The 20,466-nt window shown below is 43.6% G+C and overlaps 1 protein-coding gene across 2 annotated transcripts in view; it reads left to right on the top strand.

Moving 5' to 3' along the window:
* Positions 1–20,466, top strand: part of LOC130076137 (anoctamin-1) — a 64,772-nt gene that overhangs the window by 22,314 nt on the left and 21,992 nt on the right. For both annotated transcript variants that reach the window (XM_056241106.1, XM_056241107.1), the window contains exons 3-14: positions 3,106–3,204; positions 3,285–3,436; positions 11,000–11,054; positions 11,135–11,186; positions 11,345–11,400; positions 11,513–11,554; positions 11,685–11,749; positions 11,821–11,955; positions 14,212–14,372; positions 17,806–17,888; positions 18,303–18,374; positions 19,016–19,090. In XM_056241106.1, the coding sequence (XP_056097081.1) occupies positions 3,106–3,204; positions 3,285–3,436; positions 11,000–11,054; positions 11,135–11,186; positions 11,345–11,400; positions 11,513–11,554; positions 11,685–11,749; positions 11,821–11,955; positions 14,212–14,372; positions 17,806–17,888; positions 18,303–18,374; positions 19,016–19,090 (1,047 nt within the window). The remainder of the gene's footprint in view (positions 1–3,105; positions 3,205–3,284; positions 3,437–10,999; positions 11,055–11,134; positions 11,187–11,344; positions 11,401–11,512; positions 11,555–11,684; positions 11,750–11,820; positions 11,956–14,211; positions 14,373–17,805; positions 17,889–18,302; positions 18,375–19,015; positions 19,091–20,466) is intronic.

Genomic DNA, 20,466 nt, shown 5'->3' with positions numbered 1-20,466 from the left:
CGGCCATCCTGATGAGTGCCCTCCGTGTCCTGCTGCGGGACTCTCCACTGTCCAGGCTATCACATTTCAGGTACCTGCAGACATCCACAAGAGACTCTTCCCCTAACTGCCACAGAGCTGCACTCACTTGATCACGCACGTTCTGACTGGCGTCCATCTTGTTTCAGGTTCGACTCGTTGGGAAGGAGGGGGTTAATGGTGTTGGTCACTCTATCGCCTCCTCCTGGCTGGCTCGCCAAAATATGTTACACTTTTAGGAATGAGGCGATGTCACTTCCTGGTGCAACACATTTATTTATCTGCATAAAACACAAGAAAAAGCATTGTTCAAGCAAGGAGCACATTTCTCTGCACTTTCGCGCTTCATCTCGTGCTGGATACTACTTCTACACTCTAGCTAGTCAGCCACCCATGCGCTGTGCAACTCACGGGTGCCCCCTGCTGACGACTCCGAGTCTCACCCAATTGAACACAATGCAATAAAGTAATGCAAGTAACTAACAATAACATTAACGAAATTTAAAGGGGGGTGCACTGATATCGGTCCCGTTTTACATTCTAAGGGCTACACTTGTTCCAGTGAGTTTCAGATTCAGTGTGTGTGTTTGCAGGGATGAGCCAGTGCTTGTTCCAGTGAGATTCAGATTCAGTGTGTGTGTTTGTAGGGATGAGTCAGTGCTTGTTCCAGTGAGTTTCTGATTCAGTGTGTGTGTTTGCAGGGATGAGCCCGTGCTTGTTCCAGTGAGTTTCAGATTCAGTGTGTGTGTGTGTGTGTGTGTGTGTGTGTTTGCAGGGATGAGCCAGTGCTTGTTCCAGTGAGTTTCAGATTCAGTGTGTCTGTTTGCAGGGATGAGCCAGTGCTTGTTCCAGTGAGTTTCAGATTCAGTGTGTGTGTTTGCAGGGATTACCCAGTGCTTGTTCCAGTGAGTTTCAGATTCAGTGTGTGTGTTTGCAGGGATGAACCAGTGCTTGTTCCAGTGAGATTCAGATTCAGTGTGTGTGTTTGCAGGGATGAGCCAGTGCTTGTTCCAGTGAGTTTCAGATTCAGTGTGTGTGTTTGCAGGGATTACCCAGTGCTTGTTCCAGTGAGTTTCAGATTCAGTGTGTGTGTTTGCAGGGATGAGCCAGTGCTTGTTCCAGTGAGTTTCAGATTCAGTGTGTGTGTTTGCAGGGATGAGCCAGTGCTTGTTCCAGTGAGTTTCAGATTCAGTGTGTGTGTTTGCAGGGATGAGCCCGTGCTTGTTCCAGTGAGTTTCAGATTCAGTGTGTGTGTTTGCAGGGATGAGCCAGTGCTTGTTCCAGTGAGTTTCAGATTCAGTGTGTGTGTTTGCAGGGATGAGTCAGTGCTTGTTCCAGTGAGTTTCAGATTCAGTGTGCGTGTGTGTTTGCAGGGATGAGCCAGTGCTTGTTCCAGTGAGATTCAGATTCAGTGTGTGTGTTTGCAGGGATGAGCCAGTGCTTGTTCCAGTGAGATTCAGATTCAGTGTGTGTGTTTGCAGGGATGAGCCAGTGCTTGTTCCAGTGAGATTCAGATTCAGTGTGTGTGTTTGCAGGGATGATCCAGTGCTTGTTCCAGTGAGTTTCAGATTCAGTGTGTGTGTTTGCAGCGATGAGTCAGTGCTTGTTCCAGTGAGTTTCAGATTCAGTGTGTGTGTGTTTGCAGGGATGAGCCAGTGCTTGTTCCAGTGAGTTTCAGATTCAGTGTGTGTGTTTGCAGGGATGAGCCAGTGCTTGTGCCAGTGAGTTTCAGATTCAGTGTGTGTGTTTGCAGGGATGAGCCAGTGCTTGTTCCAGTGAGATTCAGATTCAGTGTGTGTGTTTGCAGCGATGAGCCAGTGCTTGTTCCAGTGAGTTTCAGATTCAGTGTGTGTGTTTGCAGGGATGAGCCAGTGCTTGTTCCAGTGAGTTTCAGATTCAGTGTGTGTGTTTGCAGGGATGAGCCAGTGCTTGTTCCAGTGAGTTTCAGATTCAGTGTGTGTGTTTGCAGGGATGAGCCAGTGCTTGTTCCAGTGAGTTTCAGATTCAGTGTGTGTGTTTGCAGGGATGATCCAAATCTTGTTCCAGTGAGTTTCAGATTCAGTGGGCCCTATCTTGCACTCGGCGCAAATGACTTTGTACACTGACGCATGTATCATTCCTATTTTGCACCCGCGCAAAGCGGACTTTTCCCTCCACAGACACACGTCGGTTAACTAAGAAATACACTTGCGCTCCCCGGGGCGTTTCAGCGCAAAGAGGAGGCGTGTTCCGGCGCAAACTTTCCCTCATGCTATTTTGCTGTTCTATAAAACAAATGCGCCACTGACCAGAAAAAAACTAGTCTAAAGTCAGTGGCGCGTTGCGCGTTGTTCATTATGCTATTTTAAGGGCGCATGCTTGACCATAATCAATGTAGCGTGTGCACAACGCGCATACACTTTGATTCTCTCATCTAAGCAGCAGTTTTCATTTTTGCAAATCATACATTATTACGATAGATAGATAGATAGATAGATAGATAGATAGATAGACAATTTATTATAAAAGCATACATGTAGCTTACACATTTACCCAAATTATCATACGCCTGTTTAACAGAAGTTAATTTGGGTGGGTTTCTCCATCCCCAATGTCACTTCTCTCGTGTTTTACGGCCCTGACGAGAACGTTGCTCTCCTCGGCTGTGAACCGCTCCTGGCGCGCGCCTGGCAAATCCGCCGTTATAATAGGAATCCGCTTTAGAACAAGCGCGCCTGCTCTTAAAGGGAATGTGAGATGAAGCTCTGATTGGTTTATTTCACGTTACGCCCAAACCACATCTATGAATAATGAAGCTACTTCAGACCAACCCCTTTTAGATTTGCGCCAGGCGCAAGAGGCATTTATCCCGCCGGGAAAATAGCAACAGCGCCGGGATCCGCCCACAAAGTTACTTGCGCTTTGCGCTTTGACACTTGCGTTTCAGATCGTTAAAATAGGGCCCAGTGTGTGTGTTTGCAGGGATGACCCAGTGCTTGTTTCAGGCTCTGACAGTGAAGTAAACACACTGTGTCTGTCTCCTTAGATTACACCTGCTTGGCGGTAGCATGAAACGTGTTTGCTGTAAAATCTGTTGTGTGTTTCCAGACCAAGACACCTGGAGTGGGCTTTGTGAAGATTCATGCTCCGTGGAACGTGCTCTGTCGCGAGGCTGAGTTCATGAAACTGAAGATGCCTACTAAAAAAGTAAGGTTTGTCCAGCATGCCCTGAGTAAAGCAGAGATGTGACGAGTGACGACTGTGATGACGCTGTGCTCCTACTGTAGGTGTATGAAGTCAAACACAGCAGCGGCGTAATGGAAAAGATCAACACGTTCATCAGCAAACTCACAGATCCCCTTCATCCCAACCTAGAAGAGAACCGGACGCAGAAAGTGAAGCACCTCTCGTACCCGTTCTCCAGAGAAAAGCAGCATCTGTTAGTGTCCGCCTCCATTCTCAAGCGCCAACACTTCTTAATGTCTGTTATACGTGCTGTTATAGACAGTCAGTGCGACTCCTTTCATAGGCTTTTTCTCACTGTGTGCAGTTTTCAATGTGACAAGAATGTAAAAAAGGAAGAAATTCTGCTCTGTTTAGACCAAACTACCCTTCAGTTTTGATGCAAACACAAGTATGTGTACAGACAAACACGCAAACATGCATGAACACGAACACTAGAAGGTTTCAGTCTTCTGTCACGGGTTGTGTGGGAGAGACTCAACACACAAATAACATGAAGATGATGATGAAGGTAGACAGGCTTTAATTCCAACAAGGTACATCCACAAAACAACTACACTAAGACGAGACCCAACAAACACTGAACTCAACTGAACTGAACTTCAATAGGGGAGATAACGAGACACACACACCTGAATATAATGATGAAATCAAATGAATAACCATGACAACTGACAAAGAGCGGGAAACAATACACAAAGTCCATGCGGTGTGACACTTCCCAGAGTTTGTGCTATTCTTATGGAGGCAACAAGAAAAAACTTGAGACTTTTTATTCCACAATTCTGGCTTTATTTCACACAATTCCATGTATAAATCTCACAATTATGACTTAAAAACTTTATAATATATTATTATATTATATTATTATAATATTATCAAATAAAAGTCGCAATTGTAGAAAAAACAACTCAGAATTGCACTTTTATTATTATCATTATCACTGTTAATATTAATTATCTTGCAATTCTGTCTTTTTCATCAGAATTGTGAGACATAAAAAAATTGGAGATAAATAGTTGCAATTACCTTTTTATTCTGTGGCGAATTTCTGTTTAAAGGCTTTGACCGATAAAAATGTGTGATAACACTTAATTTTACAGTGTCCTTGTTACACGTTACATGCAGTTACCATAGTAATGTATAAATGATAAACATATAAATGATGCATTATTACATGCAACTAACCCTAAACCAAACGTAACCCTAACCCTAAGTACAGCGCTAGTAAACACTGGTGTTGCTGTACTCGTAGCATCTCCAGGAGTTTGTTTTTGTTGTTCATCAGCTTCTGTTCTTGACTGTTCATCAGTGGCCCAGTCCAGTGTTTATTGAATTAATTAGTGCAAAGTTATTAGTAAGTGTGTAGTTATTAAACTCACACAGTGCACGTACAGTATGCGCATACTGTACTGATGATAATATTTACATCACACACCCTAGTGTATGCGTAACTTATACTTTGGGCTTTAGGAAACATTTTAATGTTTTATGACAAATTTGATATGGGAACATAAAAATGACAGGAACAATCAAGTTGACTCCTAAGGTAATAATATTAATATATTCTTGGCAATGTAGGTGTCACAACAACAAAAACTGCATTGCACGCACAACTTCAGAGCCAGGTAAACTAACCTTATAATAAAACATTGCCTAAATGTCCTCGCTCTCATGTGAAGGAAGGTCATTTTAGTAAACGAAAACTGAAACTAAGACTAAAACTATTAGTCCAAAAACATTTTTGTAAACTGAAATTAAATAGAGATTTAAACCTAAATGAAAAACTAAAATTAAACCAAACGAACAACAGTTACTTAAAAACCTACTGAAATGAAATAATAATTAGCAAAAATAAATAATCATTTTCGTAATTAAAAAGCTCTCACCCTGTACTGGAAAATCAAGTTCCCTTTCGAGAATGGTCACTTCGTATTGCGTGGCTATACGCAGTGGGGAAACTCCTTTTCCTCAAATTCTGAAGCTTAAAATGTAAAACGCATTTTGCAGCAGCACAGCTAGCACAGTGAGTGTCTGGCAGCACATCCAATGGTGCGGGCGGCTCCAACGTGTGCGCCAATGAGCTATCATTACATCATACACGTCAGACCCCGCCACAAGGGGCGTGGCCATAGCCCATAAAAGCCCCCGAAATAGTCATTATAGCAGATTTCATCTCCTTCAGCGACATACTTCACGTCTCTGAGTCCTCTGAAAGCTTCGCCGTTGTAACCAGCCCTACAGTTAGAGTGTGCATCTCTACAGCGGATTTCGCCTTCGTTTCAGAAGCCGTCTTCCCCTGTCGCCTCTCTGCTGTCGCTATCCGGCGACCAACGCATATCCTTTGCTTTTGCTTTTAGGACAGCGAGCGTTGTTTCAAATGCCTCGCTCTTCATGCGCCACGTGCGGCTCTCGTCTGCACGAGACGAACGGGGATGCTAAGTGCGTTGCGTGCCTGGGTTCCGTCCATGCTCAAGCTGCACTTTCTGCCGGGGGATGCTCGGTCTGTGAGGGCATGCCCGTTAATAATTCGTTACATTTAAATAGCGCTTTTTCTGGGACCTCAAAGCGCTTCACATATGGAAGGGGGGAATCTCCTCAACCACCACATATATGTTCGTGTGGCTAGCTCTCTTTACGACACAAGAGATCTACCCCACCCTCTGTTTTGTACATCACACAGAAGAGCGCTTTCTAACAATGAAAGGTTCTTTCATGCGCGTGCCCGCTTCCTTCCCTCATTGAGCAGTGACGGAAGAAGTGCGCGGTCAGATGTGCACGCGGCTATCTCTCTTTACGACACAAGAGAGCTACCGCTCCCTTACATTCTGTTCATCACGCAGAACCTTCTCCGTGATTCAGACACAACAGCGCGTTTCTACAAACACACGCTGTTCTCACGGCGACCCACGTAAAGCACAAAAAGAGTATGTTTCACAATCACAACACACGGGTTTAAGGTCCCCCTTCACTAGGCGGCCCCCTCCCAGTTGTTACACTGACTTTCCCCAGGAAAAAGCCTGTGCAGTCAGTCCAACACTCAGTATGTGCACAAATCACAATGTAAGGGTATCAGGTCCCCCTGTGTTAGGCGGCCCATCCCAGACAATCCCTAGTCGCACGGGCGCTGGCCTGGCAAGCCATCCCCGATAAATGTTTTTACAGTCACAACACACGGGTTCAAGGTCCCCCTTCTCTAGGCGGCCCCCTCCCAGTGGTTACACTGACTTCTCCCAGGCAAAAGCTTGTACTGTCAGTCCAACACTCAATATGTGCACAAATCACAATGTAAGGGTATCAGGTCCCCCTGTGTTAGGCGGCCTGTCCCAAAACGTGTCAAACCCTAGCCACACATGTCCTGGCCTAGCAAGCCATCCCCGATGTGTCGAGTTGGGTTATAAACACAATAAAGTTTCAGGCGGTTATAGAGACTTCGGTGAGAAGCAACGTGGGTCACGTGCTTCGCTCCGAAATACACAATCTGCTAGCAAAAAAGGGCGATAGAGCCTGTCCCCCCCGCGCGCTGCAGCATTCGGGTTTTTACAGCCGCTATTTTCTAGTTCCAAAAAAGACGGTGGTATCAGACACATTTTAGATCTGAGACATTTGAACAGAGTTCTCATGAGACGGCCATTCAAAATGTTGACCATAAAACAAATCCTCGCGCAAATTCACCCGGGCGATTGTTTTTATTTTGTTTTTTTACTGTGGATCTGAAAGACGCTTACTTTCACATTCAAATAGCCCCCCGTCACAGGCCATTCTTGAGATTCGCCTTCAAGGGTCAGGTTTATCAGTACACAGTTCACGAAGTGCATGGACGCGGCACTCTCCCCCCTGAGGCTTCAGGGGGTGCGCGTGCTGAATTATCTCGCTGATTGGCTGATTCTAGCCCAGTCGAGAACCGAACTGTTACACCACAGGTCTCTGATTCTGAACCATTTGCAATGTCTGGGTCTCAGAATCAATATATCCAAGAGCAAACTGTATCCCAGCCAGAGTGTGATCTTTCTGGGCACGGTTATCAACTCTGACTATGAGAGCGCGCCTCACAGCAGAGCGCGCGCTCTCTATTCAACAGCTCGCAGCCTCATTCAGGGCAGGCGAACGCTCACGCCCTATGCTCACGCCTAGGTTTCAGAAACTTTTGGGTCTCATGGCAGCCGCGTCGTCAGTACTCCGTTTGGGACTACTGCGCATGCACCCGCTGCAACACTGGCTCAAGCGCCGTGTGCCAGCCAGCTCGTGGTGGTCAGGCAGCCTGTATGTCACGGTGAATCAGGGTTGTCTACAGGCACTGATTCCCTGGCTGGCTCAGGTCTGGCATCTTGAGGGCGTGAGTTTGGATGTGATTTCCACTTGGAAGGTGGTTTTCACAGACGCCTCCAACCAAGGTTGGGGAGCGTTACATGAGGGAAAGCCTGTCTCCGGCCTCTGGTCAAGCACAGAGCAGAGCTTACACATCAACTGCCTGGAAATGAAATTAGTTTGTCTGGCCCTCAAAGCATTTCTGCCAAACATCAGGGGACACCAGGTCCTAGTCCGGACGGACGATCCATCTGTGGTGTCATACATAAATTGCCAGGGCGGCGTCAGGTCGGGCAGCCTGTATGCCCTGGTGAGAGATATCCTTATTTGAGCACAAGCCAATCTGAGATCCCTGAGAGCAGCACATATCCCAGGCATCCTCAACACGGGTACGGATATGCTGTCACGGGGCAACACTCCCCCAGGCGAGTGGTCCCTGAATCCTCAGACGGTGCGCCTGATATGGAAAGTGTTTGGCGAGGCCGAAATCAACATCTTTAGCTCAAAGTACAACACTCATTGCACAGTGTTCTTCTCGAAAAACAGGGATGCGTTGGCCCATCGTTGGCCCAACCGCCCCCTTTATGCATTTCCCCCCGTCTCAATGATACCCCAGGTTATCGAGCGGGTCAGGGAGAGCGGATGCCCAGTCCTCCTGGTAGCCCCCCTCTTTAAATCCAGACCGTGGTTTCCGGAGCTGTTTCAGATGGTGGACAAAGTCCCCTGGCTGATTCCGTTGAGGAAAGACCTCCCCACGCAGGCGGAAGGGACGATATGGCATCCACGAACCGATTTATGGGCTCTCCATGTGTGGCCCCTCAATGGGTACCCGGGACCTTCCTGAGAAGGTCCTAAGCACGATCAATGAAGCCAGGGCCCCTTCTACTAGGTGCCTGTATGCTTCTAAATGGTCAGTGTTTTCCAGTTGGTGTCTGGACAAACGTTTTGAACCTGTGTCATGCGAGGTACCAGTGGTGCTCTCCTTCCTACAAGAGCTATTAGACACGGGCAGGACCCCGTCCACGCTCAAAGTGTATGTGGCAGCCATCGCAGCTTATCATGCTCCGGTGGCTGGCCGGTCACTAGGAAGAAATGACTTGGTGGTACGGTTTCTGAAAGGAGCCAGGAGGCTTAACCCCTCCAGACCTCCATCTGTTCCTTCTTGGGACCTCTCCCCGGTCCTTGGGGCCCTGAAGGGCCCACCGTTTGAACTGCTTCAGTCAGTTGATCTCAAAATACTCTCGCTAAAGACTGCTCTCCTGCTGGCACTGGCATCTGTCAAGCGAGTTGGAGATTTGCAGGCGCTCTCTGTGAGCCCCTCTTGTTTGGAGTTTGGTGTTGGCGACTCGAAGGTCGTTCTCAAACCCAGACACAGCTATGTGCCTAAAGTGCTTTCAACTCCGTTTAGAGCACAGGTGATCACTTTATTGGCCCTTCCCCCTTCCTCAGAGGATGGGGAGGTTAATCTACTCTGTCCTGTCAGAGCACTGAGAATTTATCTGGAGCGTTCCGCGTCTTTTAGACAATCAAAACAGCTCTTCGTCTGCTTCAGTGGCCAGTCCAAAGGGTCGCCCGTCACAAAGCAGAGAATATCCAGATGGATAGTTGATGCTTTTTCTCTGGCATTCACCTCAGTGGGTCAGGTTTGCCCTATTGGAACTAGAGCTCATTCGACTAGAGGCATGGCCTCTTCTTGGGCTTGGTCCTCTGGGGTTCCCATTCACGATTTCTGTGCGGCGGCCGGTTGGTTCTCGCCCTCTACGTTCGTGAAATTCTATAACATGGAGGTTCCTTCCCGGCAGGCAAGGGTCCTTTCCGTATGAATTAGACCCGACAGGTGTCCGGTCTTATCCACATAATATGTCAATGTCATAAGCACACATTCATTCAATCATTATAAAACCTGCTTCTGGCCGGTTATCATTCCCTTTATTGTTTAGACCCGACTGTGTCTGGTCTTAAGTGATGGGGTTAAAAATGGATGTTTGGGCATTACATTAAGAGGTATATCATGAGGCCCGACAGTGTCTGGTCTTATTATTATACACTGGTTTCTGGCTGGCTCTGTAAGCTCAGGGTTCTCGAGCTGCAGTTTCAACCAGCTACTCGGTGCGGCGTTTTGCATGGCGTCCCCACTGCGTATTGCACATTTGCAGGATGTGCAGTTGCCGCAGCACAGCCAATGAGTGACCAAAATGCGTTTTACATTTGAAGCTTCAGAATTCGAGGAAAAGGAGTTTCCCCACTGCATATAGCTACGCAATACTCGTTCCCTTAGTCTCAGGGAACCGAGGTTACGTTAGTAACCGAGTAGTTTTCCCAATGGATGCGCTACTTTCTTTTTCAATGTAAACACGCACTAGATGGACATGCGTGACCGTTGCGCTCGCGTCTTTTGCAGCGTCTCGCGCATGGCACTACACGCCACTCAAGTTAAAATAAGTTCAACTTTTAAAAGACGTGTCTCGAGACTTGTGCTTTTCCCCCATTCCACGGCCCGCGTCTCACGTTTTCAAAGCAAAAGTGCTTTCTGTGTGAACCAGCCCTAAAAATGCAGAAAAGGCCAAATAAGTATTTCCGTCATGTCTAGACCGTATGCAAATACAGCTGTACCTGACTTCCAAGTAAGATAACCTTCTCATGTGAAACTAGACAAGATACCACACAAGTTAGACAAGACACCACACTGAGCAGAAAACGAGGAAAAAAAAAACATGTCTATCCCACAAATAGACGGACATTTTCAGAGTAGAAGTAAACTAAATGTCTGGTCTGAATAGAACACATGAATATGAGAACTGTATATGATATTGAAAGATACAATAGACAAAAAGCATGAATGGATCAATACAAGAATAATATGCTTGAAAGGATTAATCATAGAAATAACCATAAAAGAATAATCATAATAATCATACAGATTTTTTTTTCTTACACACCACATGTTTAACAAGATTTCATCTTTAATATGAATGAATTTGAATGAATATTTTTTATTTATGGTTCTTTGTTCAATCTCAAACAATTATTTTATGTTTATTATTAAGTGGTTTGCACAAGAGTTAACTGTTAACTGCAAACATTAAACTTTGCTGAAATTAAAGGTCTGTAACTGGAAGTGTTCTTTTAACTAAACTATTATTAATAATTAAAAAATAATAACTAAACTAAAATGAACAAAACCATTAATGAAACTAACTAAACCTAAACTGGAATCTATAGGATATTTGAAAAATGAAGTGTAAAACGAAAGTGGACCTTCGTAGTGAAAGTGTTGCCTTACATTTCAGCAGTGTTTACAGCAGTTAATGGCCCGAGTGCAGTTGAGTTCTGTTCAGGTGTTATGAATGAGATTTGCACATGCGATCTGTGTGAATGGACCTGAATGCAAGAGAAAGATCGACGCAAAACTTGCATTGAAAAACATACTTGTGACCTTTTTTCTTTACAGGTTTGATTTATCCGACAGAGATTCCTTTTTCGACAGTAAAACAAGAGGCTCATTAGTAAGTATAAAGTATTGTCAGATGCATAGTATTAATGACATATTTGATCATTAAATGTTTTGATATGTGCATTGTTTTAGGTATGTGAAGTTTTGAAGCGAACCAAGTGCACAAAAGCCAAATTCAGCATGGGTGAGCTACTGCTTTGTCTATGCAGTTTGAAATCTAGTATTATTATTTTTTCTTTTTAAAATGAACAGCACCAAGTTTCAGTGCTCCATACACTTAGATGTGCATCATTGACAGCAAACGTGTAACTGACAGAACAATCCCTCTGACATGTTGTTCAGGAATCACCAGCCTGCTTGGCAGCGGCGTATATCTGGCTGCTTATCCACTGCATGATGTGAGTATCCAGCACTGTTTCTGTGAATCTGACACAGAGTTAGATTGATTAATAGATGCATTAGCACTGGAATGATCTGTAGGATATGATAGATTATTCTCTTCACCATCAGGGTGATGTTGAAGGGGAGAACGCTGAGCCTAATGACCGGAAGGTGAGTGTCAGTGCTGTGTGTGACCTCTGTGTGAATGGGGAAAAGGATTGAACAGTTGAACCGCAGACAGTGTGATGTGATAGTGAAGACTGTGGTGATAGTGAAGGCCGTGTTTCTGCCTGTATTTCAGCTGCTGTATGAAGAGTGGGCGAGCTACAGCGTCTTCTACAAGTACCAGCCCATCAGCTTGATCCGGTACATCTCAGACTCTCACACAGCTCTCTCCACGCTGGAACTTCATTAGTAATCTCTTGCTTGTCTGGCAGGAAGTACTTCGGGGAGAAGATCGGCCTCTACTTTGCTTGGCTTGGGGTTTATACCCAGATGCTGATCCCTGCTTCTTTAGTGGGCGTCATTGTGTTCCTCTATGGATGCGTTACTGTTGATGACGACATTCCCAGGTCAGTGGCCAATCAAAACGCACGCACACGCATATGAATTTATTAATATTAACTGTAAAAGAAAGCTGCGTTAATCATTGCGTTACCATAAAATGGAATTACTCTCAAACAGAAAATGACAAATGTCAGAAATCAGAAGTAAAATGGATCACCTTATTTTGGTACAGACCAAATAAAATATCATTAAGTATGATATAATTAAAGGATAGCAGAATACATGATGTGCATTTTAACCCAGCAGTTTCAAACTTAAACCAATATCAGCTTATAACGACTAAAAACTGGGTTAGTGCTGGGTAGATTACTGACAAATTGTAGTCGGATACCAAGCGGCACCCTCCCTGTCTCTCTCTTGAATCCAACACGGAAGAGACATAAACTGCAGTTCATCGACTGGCCACTAGAGGCCGGCTGCAGAAGAGACTAAATCCCATAGACCCGCATGTTAAAATGTCCAACTTTACAGCAGAAAAAAACATGTTTACAGTCTGGGGCAAAAAGTGGTTTTGGTCTATATAGCTAATGTTGCCCTTCATGACGACTGTGAGGGGGGGGATTTTTTTATAACTCATCCGTTTAAATTATATTAAAGGGGTCATGAACTGGCTTTTTAAATTTTTTTATATTGTTGTCTGAGGTCAACTTATGACGTTCGCTTGGTTTTTACATTCAAAAACATCAAAATGAATAAGTAATAGGCTATTTTCTACCCTAATTTTGAGCCTAGCTCAAAAACGCTCGTTTTTTATGGGCTTCTTGCATTGTAGACTTGGAAGTAAACGGCCACTGCTGTGAGTGGATAACAGTTTTGCGTATTATAATGAGTTTCGTGTAATGCGCGAATCGGTGGGCGGGGCTAAACCGTCCGTGTTGAAGTAGGCGTTGATCTTCTTCTGCGGGGATGGTGTTTTATCCTCTTTGTCATCATAGTTCCCCACTTTGAAAAACGAGTCGTTTGCTGAGCCTGGTGTCAATAAAAGCTTTTATTGGACTAACAAGGACGTTTTCAGTTCTGAAACTTACAGGATATTCTTATAATATGATGACCTCTTAGATGTCAAAAGCTCAAGGAAAATTTGATTTCTCAGTTCATCACCCCTTTAAGCCTTAAAGTTCTGCATAATTAAGGGCATGGCCACTTGAGTGACAGGTGGATTGCTGCTGATGTCACTGCTAGCCGTTTGTCTGTTAGCGTTACGTCACCTCAGCTAATCCGCCTCGCTGCACATTTTCTGTTATCCAGGAGTGGCGCGCGGCCAAGATGGCGACGGCCGGCTCCGCCCACTTTGGGCTTCAGAAATGCTCTTCAGAAACGTATGGGTCACGTCAGGGTCTCTACGCCCATATTTTTTTACAGTCTATGTTGGTTACTGATTCCAAATTACATGACCAAAACATTTTAGTTAGTAACGTAATCCATTTCATTACATATTTTAGGTAGGGTTATTATGCATAATTACAAGTATCTAACCCTAACCCAAACCCTAACCCTAACCGTTAATCTATAGTACTACGCACATGTAGTTCCTTAATATTACTCAGTACTTATTTGAGTAAGTACATTGTAACTATGTCTCCTAAATAAAGTGTAACCTTGGAATCTGATTACGTAATCCAGATTACATGTAACCAGTTACTACCCAGCACTGTATATTCCTAAACAATTAATTTAGTCTATTTAGAAACCCAACACTTTTAAAAATAACTCAGAACCCAGCAGTCTGAGTAAAAAATAAACCAGCAAATTTTAGAGTATAGTTTCCACAAAACATCTTTGACAAGTTCTATTTTAATAACTGGAACTGCTATTAACTCATGTCTCAGCTTTGTGATGCCAGAAATACTGCTGGGTAATAAAGTCGAGCCCCCCATCCTGAGCTAAAGCCTCAAACTGCTCAAGAGGAAGTTCATACGCTGAGAAAGAGCATATAAAACCCAAACATCTGTCTGAAAGTGCCTCTGGAGTTTGTCTCTGTCAGGATATTATGACAGCCTGAAAAGAGCCTGCTGGAACTGATCCTGCACTTTTATCCAGAAACTACACCTAAAATAGTTTCATTTAAAATTATGTTGTGATAGTTTTTGTACATGAGAGTGAAGGGTAGAATGGGAGTTGGAAATTGTGTAACCTTCAGAAAATGAACGGAATGAGATGAAATGTATTAGAGTATGTAATAAAGCAGAGGTAACAGTCTGAAGCTGAACTGGATCAGGTGTGTGTGAGAGTCTCTACTCAAGCGCTTCTTCTGTGTGCAGTATGGAGATCTGTGACCAGCGGAGGAACATCACCATGTGTCCGCTGTGTGACCGCGTGTGCAGCTACTGGAACCTGAGCACGGCGTGTGGGACGGCCCGTGCCAGCCACCTGTTCGACAACCCCGCCACCGTCTTCTTCTCCATCTTCATGGCACTGTGGGGTGAGCTGCCGAGATCCTGAGATCCCGAGAGGCTGAGAGCCTGAGATTCCGAGAGCCTGAGCTCCCGAGAGCCTGAGCTCCCGAGATCCCGAGACCCCGAGAGGCTGAGATCGTGAGATCCCGAGACTCCGTGATCCCGAGAGCCTGAGATCCCGAGAGCCTGAGATCCCGAGATCCCGAGATCCCGAGATCCCGAGATCCCGAGAGCCTGAGATCCCGAGAGCCTGAGATCCCGAGAGCCTGAGAGCCTGAGATCCCGAGCTCCCGAGACCCTGTGATCCTGAGATCCCGAGACTCCGTGATCCCGAGAGCCTGAGATCTAGAGAGCCTGAGATCCCGAGCTCCCGAGACCCCGTGATCCTGAGATCCCGAGCTCCCGAGACCCTGTGATCCCGAGAGCCTGAGATCCTGAGATCCCGAGAGCCTGAGATCCTGAGATCCCGAGACTCCGTGATCCCGAGCTCCCGAGACCCTGTGATCCTGAGATCCCGAGACTCCGTGATCCCGAGAGCCTGAGATCCAGAGAGCCTGAGATCCCGAGCTCCCGAGACCCCGAGACCCCGAGACCCCGTGATCCTGAGATCCCGAGCTCCCGAGACCCTGTGATCCCGAGAGCCTGAGATCCTGAGATCCCGAGCTCCCAAGACCCTGTGATCCCGAGAGCCTGAGATCCCGAGAGCCTGAGATCCCGAGAGCCTGAGATCCCGAGAGCCTGAGACCCTGTGATCCCGAGAGCCTGAGATCCTGAGACCCCGAGAGCCTGCACAGCAAAATCCCCAGTGTTAAATGAACACTCCTGGTGTACATATAGGTCTAACTACAGGGTGTTAAAAATAAACACTGAAGCAGTGTTGAAGTTAATGAGATAATTAAGTGATTAATTAAGTAATGATTGGCCATTAGTGCTGACACCTAATGTTAATAAGAAGAATCATTGAAGGAAAGATAAACAACAAGAACAGAAAAAGAGAAACACAAGAACTACTGACTTCGAGCCATTACACATTATTGCACTTATAGAAGGAAATGTTTTATGGAGTTTTTCATTTCAAGTCACCATTATGATGGTCAGCGTTTGCTTTAGTTGAGCTCTTGACCCTTTTCTTTTTTTATGGTTAGATTTTCTCTGTCTGTTCAAACGTTGTGTTTATAAAGCACATTTGTTACTGCAAGAGAAAACCTGCTCACAATATGGTTTGATGATTACATTATCATCATGTAGTGACCTGATTCACTGATGTCGTTCAGAGTCTAAATATTTGACTATATGCTTGATGTCTAATTTTAGCATTGGTGATTGTAGCCCTGAGATTCAACAGTTTGAGATCCAACAGCAATATGAACAATTTTGAAAATACTTTGTGCACAGAAGCTATTGTGTTTGGACACACAGACATCAAGAATCAGCTTATGAATTTCAACAATGGTGACAATAAACAAACAAGTGACAAACAGATCAACTCTGAACATCACAAAACAAGCTACTAAAGTCCTAACAAAACAATAGCAAAATAAAAGCAAACAGGAAAAACCAAGGAAAATTACAGGACAATTAAGCTGCATAATTTATTCATGCTGTAATGCATGATGTGAGCCATGGATGCGTTTTGATTGGTGGCTCCCATAATGCACTTCAACATGAAGCATTTGTGTGATTGTCACCATTGTTGAGATACATATGTAGATTCTTGATGTCTGTGTGTGATTTTAAAACCTTCAGATTATTAAAGCACTGCTGGAATTAGCTACTGTAATGAATATGAATAAAACATTTGTATAATCAGTTCATAATGCTGGTTCAATGTATCAGGCCACTACAGGATTGTAGGATTTGATTTGATCTAAACATTACCATCATTACCTGGGCTTCATTTTCAACAAATGGTCTGTACAATCAAATTAGGCTTACGATGCTTTTGGGAAACGCAGTCCAGGTCATAGTTTCTCTTGCCACAACAAATGTGCTTTAGGAACACAGAGTTGGAGCGGTCAGATAAAAACTTATATTAAAAGGTAAAAGGTCAAGAGCCCAACTGAATCAAACACTGATCACCATAATGGCGACATGAAATGAAACATTCCATAAAACATCACCATCTAAACTTCTGTAAATCTAAATAAGACTGTGTGTAGATGTATGACAGAAATAAAGTCAAACTGGTAATAATAAGTGCAATAATGTGTAATGGCTCGAAGTCAGTAGTTCTTGTGTTTCTCTTTTTTTCTGTTCTTGTTGTTTCTCTTTCCTTCAATGATTCTTCTTATTAACATTAGGTGTCACCACTAATGGCCAATCATCACTTAATTAATCACTTAATTATCTCATTAACTTCAACACTGCTTCAGTGTTAATTTTTAACACCCTGTAGTTGGACCTATAGTCAAGTCAAGTCATCCTCATTTATATAGCGTTTTTAACAATATAAATTTTACATTGTACTATATGTACACCATTTAACACTGGGGAGTTGGCTGTGTGAGAGCCTGAGATCCCGAGATCCCGAGACCCCGAGAGCCTGAGATGCTGAGATCCAGAGCTCCTGAGCTCCCGAGAGCCTGAGATCCCGAGATCCTGAGACCCAGAGATCCTCCATTCTGCTCCTCCATCAGTGTAGCCTTGTGTTTGATCCGACTGTCAGCCTTTCCTCAAGCAATCATCAGCACACACACACAGACACACACACATGCACACGCACACTAACCTGACCCCTAAACCTACCCATTACACACACACACGAATGTATGTTGAATATTAGCTATAGTTGTCATGTTGTAGCAACTGTTAATCAGACACAGTATATTGCCTTACAGGTGCCATCTAGAGTTAGCTGACTTTAGTGAATTCCCCCTGTTAGTTGGGGAATCTGGAGCTGGAAGGACAGTGTGTGTCTCTATCTCTGAACGGCTCTGTCTGTCTCAGAGTAAACATCTCCCGTCTGGAGGGGTTTATCATGCGTGCGTGTACGGCTCTGCTCTGCTCAGTGTCGAGTGCTCAGGGATCTGGACAGGAAGTCGTGACTCCGGCTCGGTTCGCAGGGCAGGAGTTCACACACCAGATTTACTGCGCAGGAGACGCACGACAGATGCTGCTCGTCCAACACACACACATCACAGAGTATCAGCCGAGCATCGTGTGTCTTAGAGTGTCCCGCAGAAATCTTCACTGTTCTTCATTCAGGCTCTGTATGGCTGGGAAACTGTCTTTGTTTCCATTATGACTTCCATTTGAATTCTCATCCATGGATTCGACCAATACGGGAAAATATCTTTATTATGCGCTCTTCATCATTAATCACCTCCATAATCGAACCGTTAATATTTGATCAGTTCCTGCTACATTTAGCGCAGTTCCTCAGGTGTGTGATGAGTTCATTACCTACTGTCAGTGTGATTAATGCTGGTGTGTGTGTGTGTGTGTGTGTGTGTGTTGCAGCGGCGTTCTTCATGGAGCACTGGAAGAGGAGACAGATGCGGCTCAACTATGAGTGGGATCTCACAGGCTTCGAGGACGAGGAGGTCTGATCACATGACCACACACACACACACACACACACACACAGTCACATGATCACTACTGCTCATTTCTCTAGTGTCATTTAATGTTGTCATCCTCTTCTTCCCCGCTGTGTGTGTGTGTGTCTGTAGGAAGCACTGAAGGTTTGAACATATTAAAATCTCTGATCTCTGACTGTATTCTCTTTCTCCACGACTCACACCTTTCCTCTCGAGTCTTTCACAGGGTTTCTAGCATGCGGACAGCTTTACACTCACCTGAAGACATACATCTTTCTCTCTTTCTTTCTCTCTCTCTCTCTCTCTCTCTCTTTCTTTCCTTCTCTCTTTCTTTCTTTCTTTCTTTCTATCTTTCTTTCTCTTTTTTCTTGTTTTCGAGTCAGTTTTGTCATATATATTGTCATTTGTTTACGTCAGGATCACCCGCGAGCCGAATATGAATTCAGAGTCATGCAGAAATCTCTGAGGACAGACCACAAATCCCAGAAGGTGATTTCATGATGAATATGTGTGCCATGCTCTATAGCATTTCTGTGAAGCTGCTTTGAAACAGTATGAATTGCCAAAATGAATGGCAATATTTGCAGTAGGCTATGATATTTGCAATATTTGATAGTTCATCTATTATTTAAATTATTTAATAGTTATCGGTTTTGATTAAATATTCATAACCATAGAATTACTTGGTTAAAATAAGATACCTAACCTTGCTAACACTAAAAATACCCCTCTCTGATGTGAACACTGAAGGACATGACGTTCTTCCTCAGTGTTTCGGTCTTGTTGTCCAGTACAAATATCTAAACATTCGTACATCAAGAAAATTACTGAACACATTGAGTCTTGTGTATGAAAAATTTATCAAAATGAAGTGAGTTTTTGCTGAAACCAAGAAAGAATATCTGCCAATGCGGTCAGAAAAATAAACTTAATTTAAACCCCATTGGTGGATATTATATTTGTGCTTGTTTTAAGCATAAAGTCACTCAATTTTGATGATTTTATTTTCAGTAAACAAGACTTAATACCTGAAATCTTTTGAATAGTCCAGTAAATATATCTTGATTTAAGAATGTTCAGATATTTGTGCTGAAAAAGACAGAAACTCTGCTTGTTCTTTTTTTCTTTAGCCAGAGAAAGAGAAGCTGACATGTAAAGACCGATTCCCTGCGTACATGACAAACCTCATCATGATGCTTTTAATGGTAAGGCTTGTGTTTCATATGAAGTCATACATCCGCCCACGCCTCCGGGTAACACTTTACCATAAAGTCTAATTTGTTAATATTAGTTCATGCATTGGCTAACAGCATTTCTTAACCTTCATTTTAGTAATAGAGATGCAGTAATTTAAAGGGGTTCTATTGTGCCTTGTTACTAGAATATGTTTTCATGCTTGATTGTTCAAAAAACACATTATTTTTCACATATTTATATTATTACAGCTCCTCTATCCCCAGTCTGGCTCAAACACCCTGATTTCGATGAAGTCCAAATGTGCTGTGATTGGTTAGTTGGTCCAGTGTGTTGTGATTGGCAGCTATTAGCACGTGTTCAGGAAATGTCCCGCCCCTTCATAACCGCAAGCTCTACTCAGCTGTAAATATTAATGATGGCGTCAATTTCAAACCAATTCGAGCCCGATTCAGACCCTGACAATGTTGTCCACCATTTGATTGTGATATTTGTTGGAAAACTAAGGTAATACAAACAGAAATCAATCACTAATCCATGGTTAATTTTCCTAAGGAGCGGTGAACCGTCTTACAAATGCGAGAGCTCACAAAAGCTACAGAAAACAAGCTGTTCTCCATAAAATGTGCAGTGCCATATACAATTTAGGATTGTGTTTAAAATAAATCTTAACCTTTCTTAAGTTAGGAAGGTCAAACAAGTGAGTTTTGGAAACGGGGTGGAAAAAACAGTGTCTCTTTGACAAAGCGTCAACACTGTCTTCTCTAATGCAACTCAACCATTTTCTATGCTCAAACAGCAACATTACACACTAACTAAAGCTGAAAAAGTGGAAAAGCATAATAGGACCCCTTTAAGGTTTGTTCATTCACTAATGTTGACACAATTTTTTATTTTAACAGATACAACATTTGATTTTGTATTAGTAAATGTTGAAATTAGCATATAGTTAGCAATATAGTTGAATAAATGTTGTAAAATCATTGTTAATTGTTCATGTTAATATAAATAACTAATGCTAATAAATGAAAGCTTAATGTAACGTGTTACCCACATTTGAACATCAATATTCATATTCAATCCTGCATGTGAATATGAATATTGAACATCAATATTCATATTCAATCCTGCATGTGAATATGAATATTTTGTCACGTAGCACAGGCAGACATCATGATTTCATGTAACCCTCTGATGCATGGTGTCCACTAGAGATCATAACAAACCATTTTAACCATCCAGACCACCACGGGTGATGACCGTTGACCCATCACTCTATATGACTGTCCTCTTTATATGTCGTTGTGTTCTTTATTTATGACAACATAAATTCAGCATGGCTGACCAAAGTGATGAAGCATCAACTGCCTCTGGAATATCAGCTTCT

The sequence above is a fragment of the Rhinichthys klamathensis genome, unplaced genomic scaffold (genome assembly GCF_029890125.1).
Source record: "Rhinichthys klamathensis goyatoka isolate OS25496 unplaced genomic scaffold, OSU_Roscu_1.1 h1tg000630l_1, whole genome shotgun sequence".
NCBI lineage: Eukaryota > Metazoa > Chordata > Actinopteri > Cypriniformes > Leuciscidae > Rhinichthys > Rhinichthys klamathensis.
Note: the sequence above shows the minus strand (reverse complement) of the source record. Positions and strands in the feature narration are given on the sequence as shown.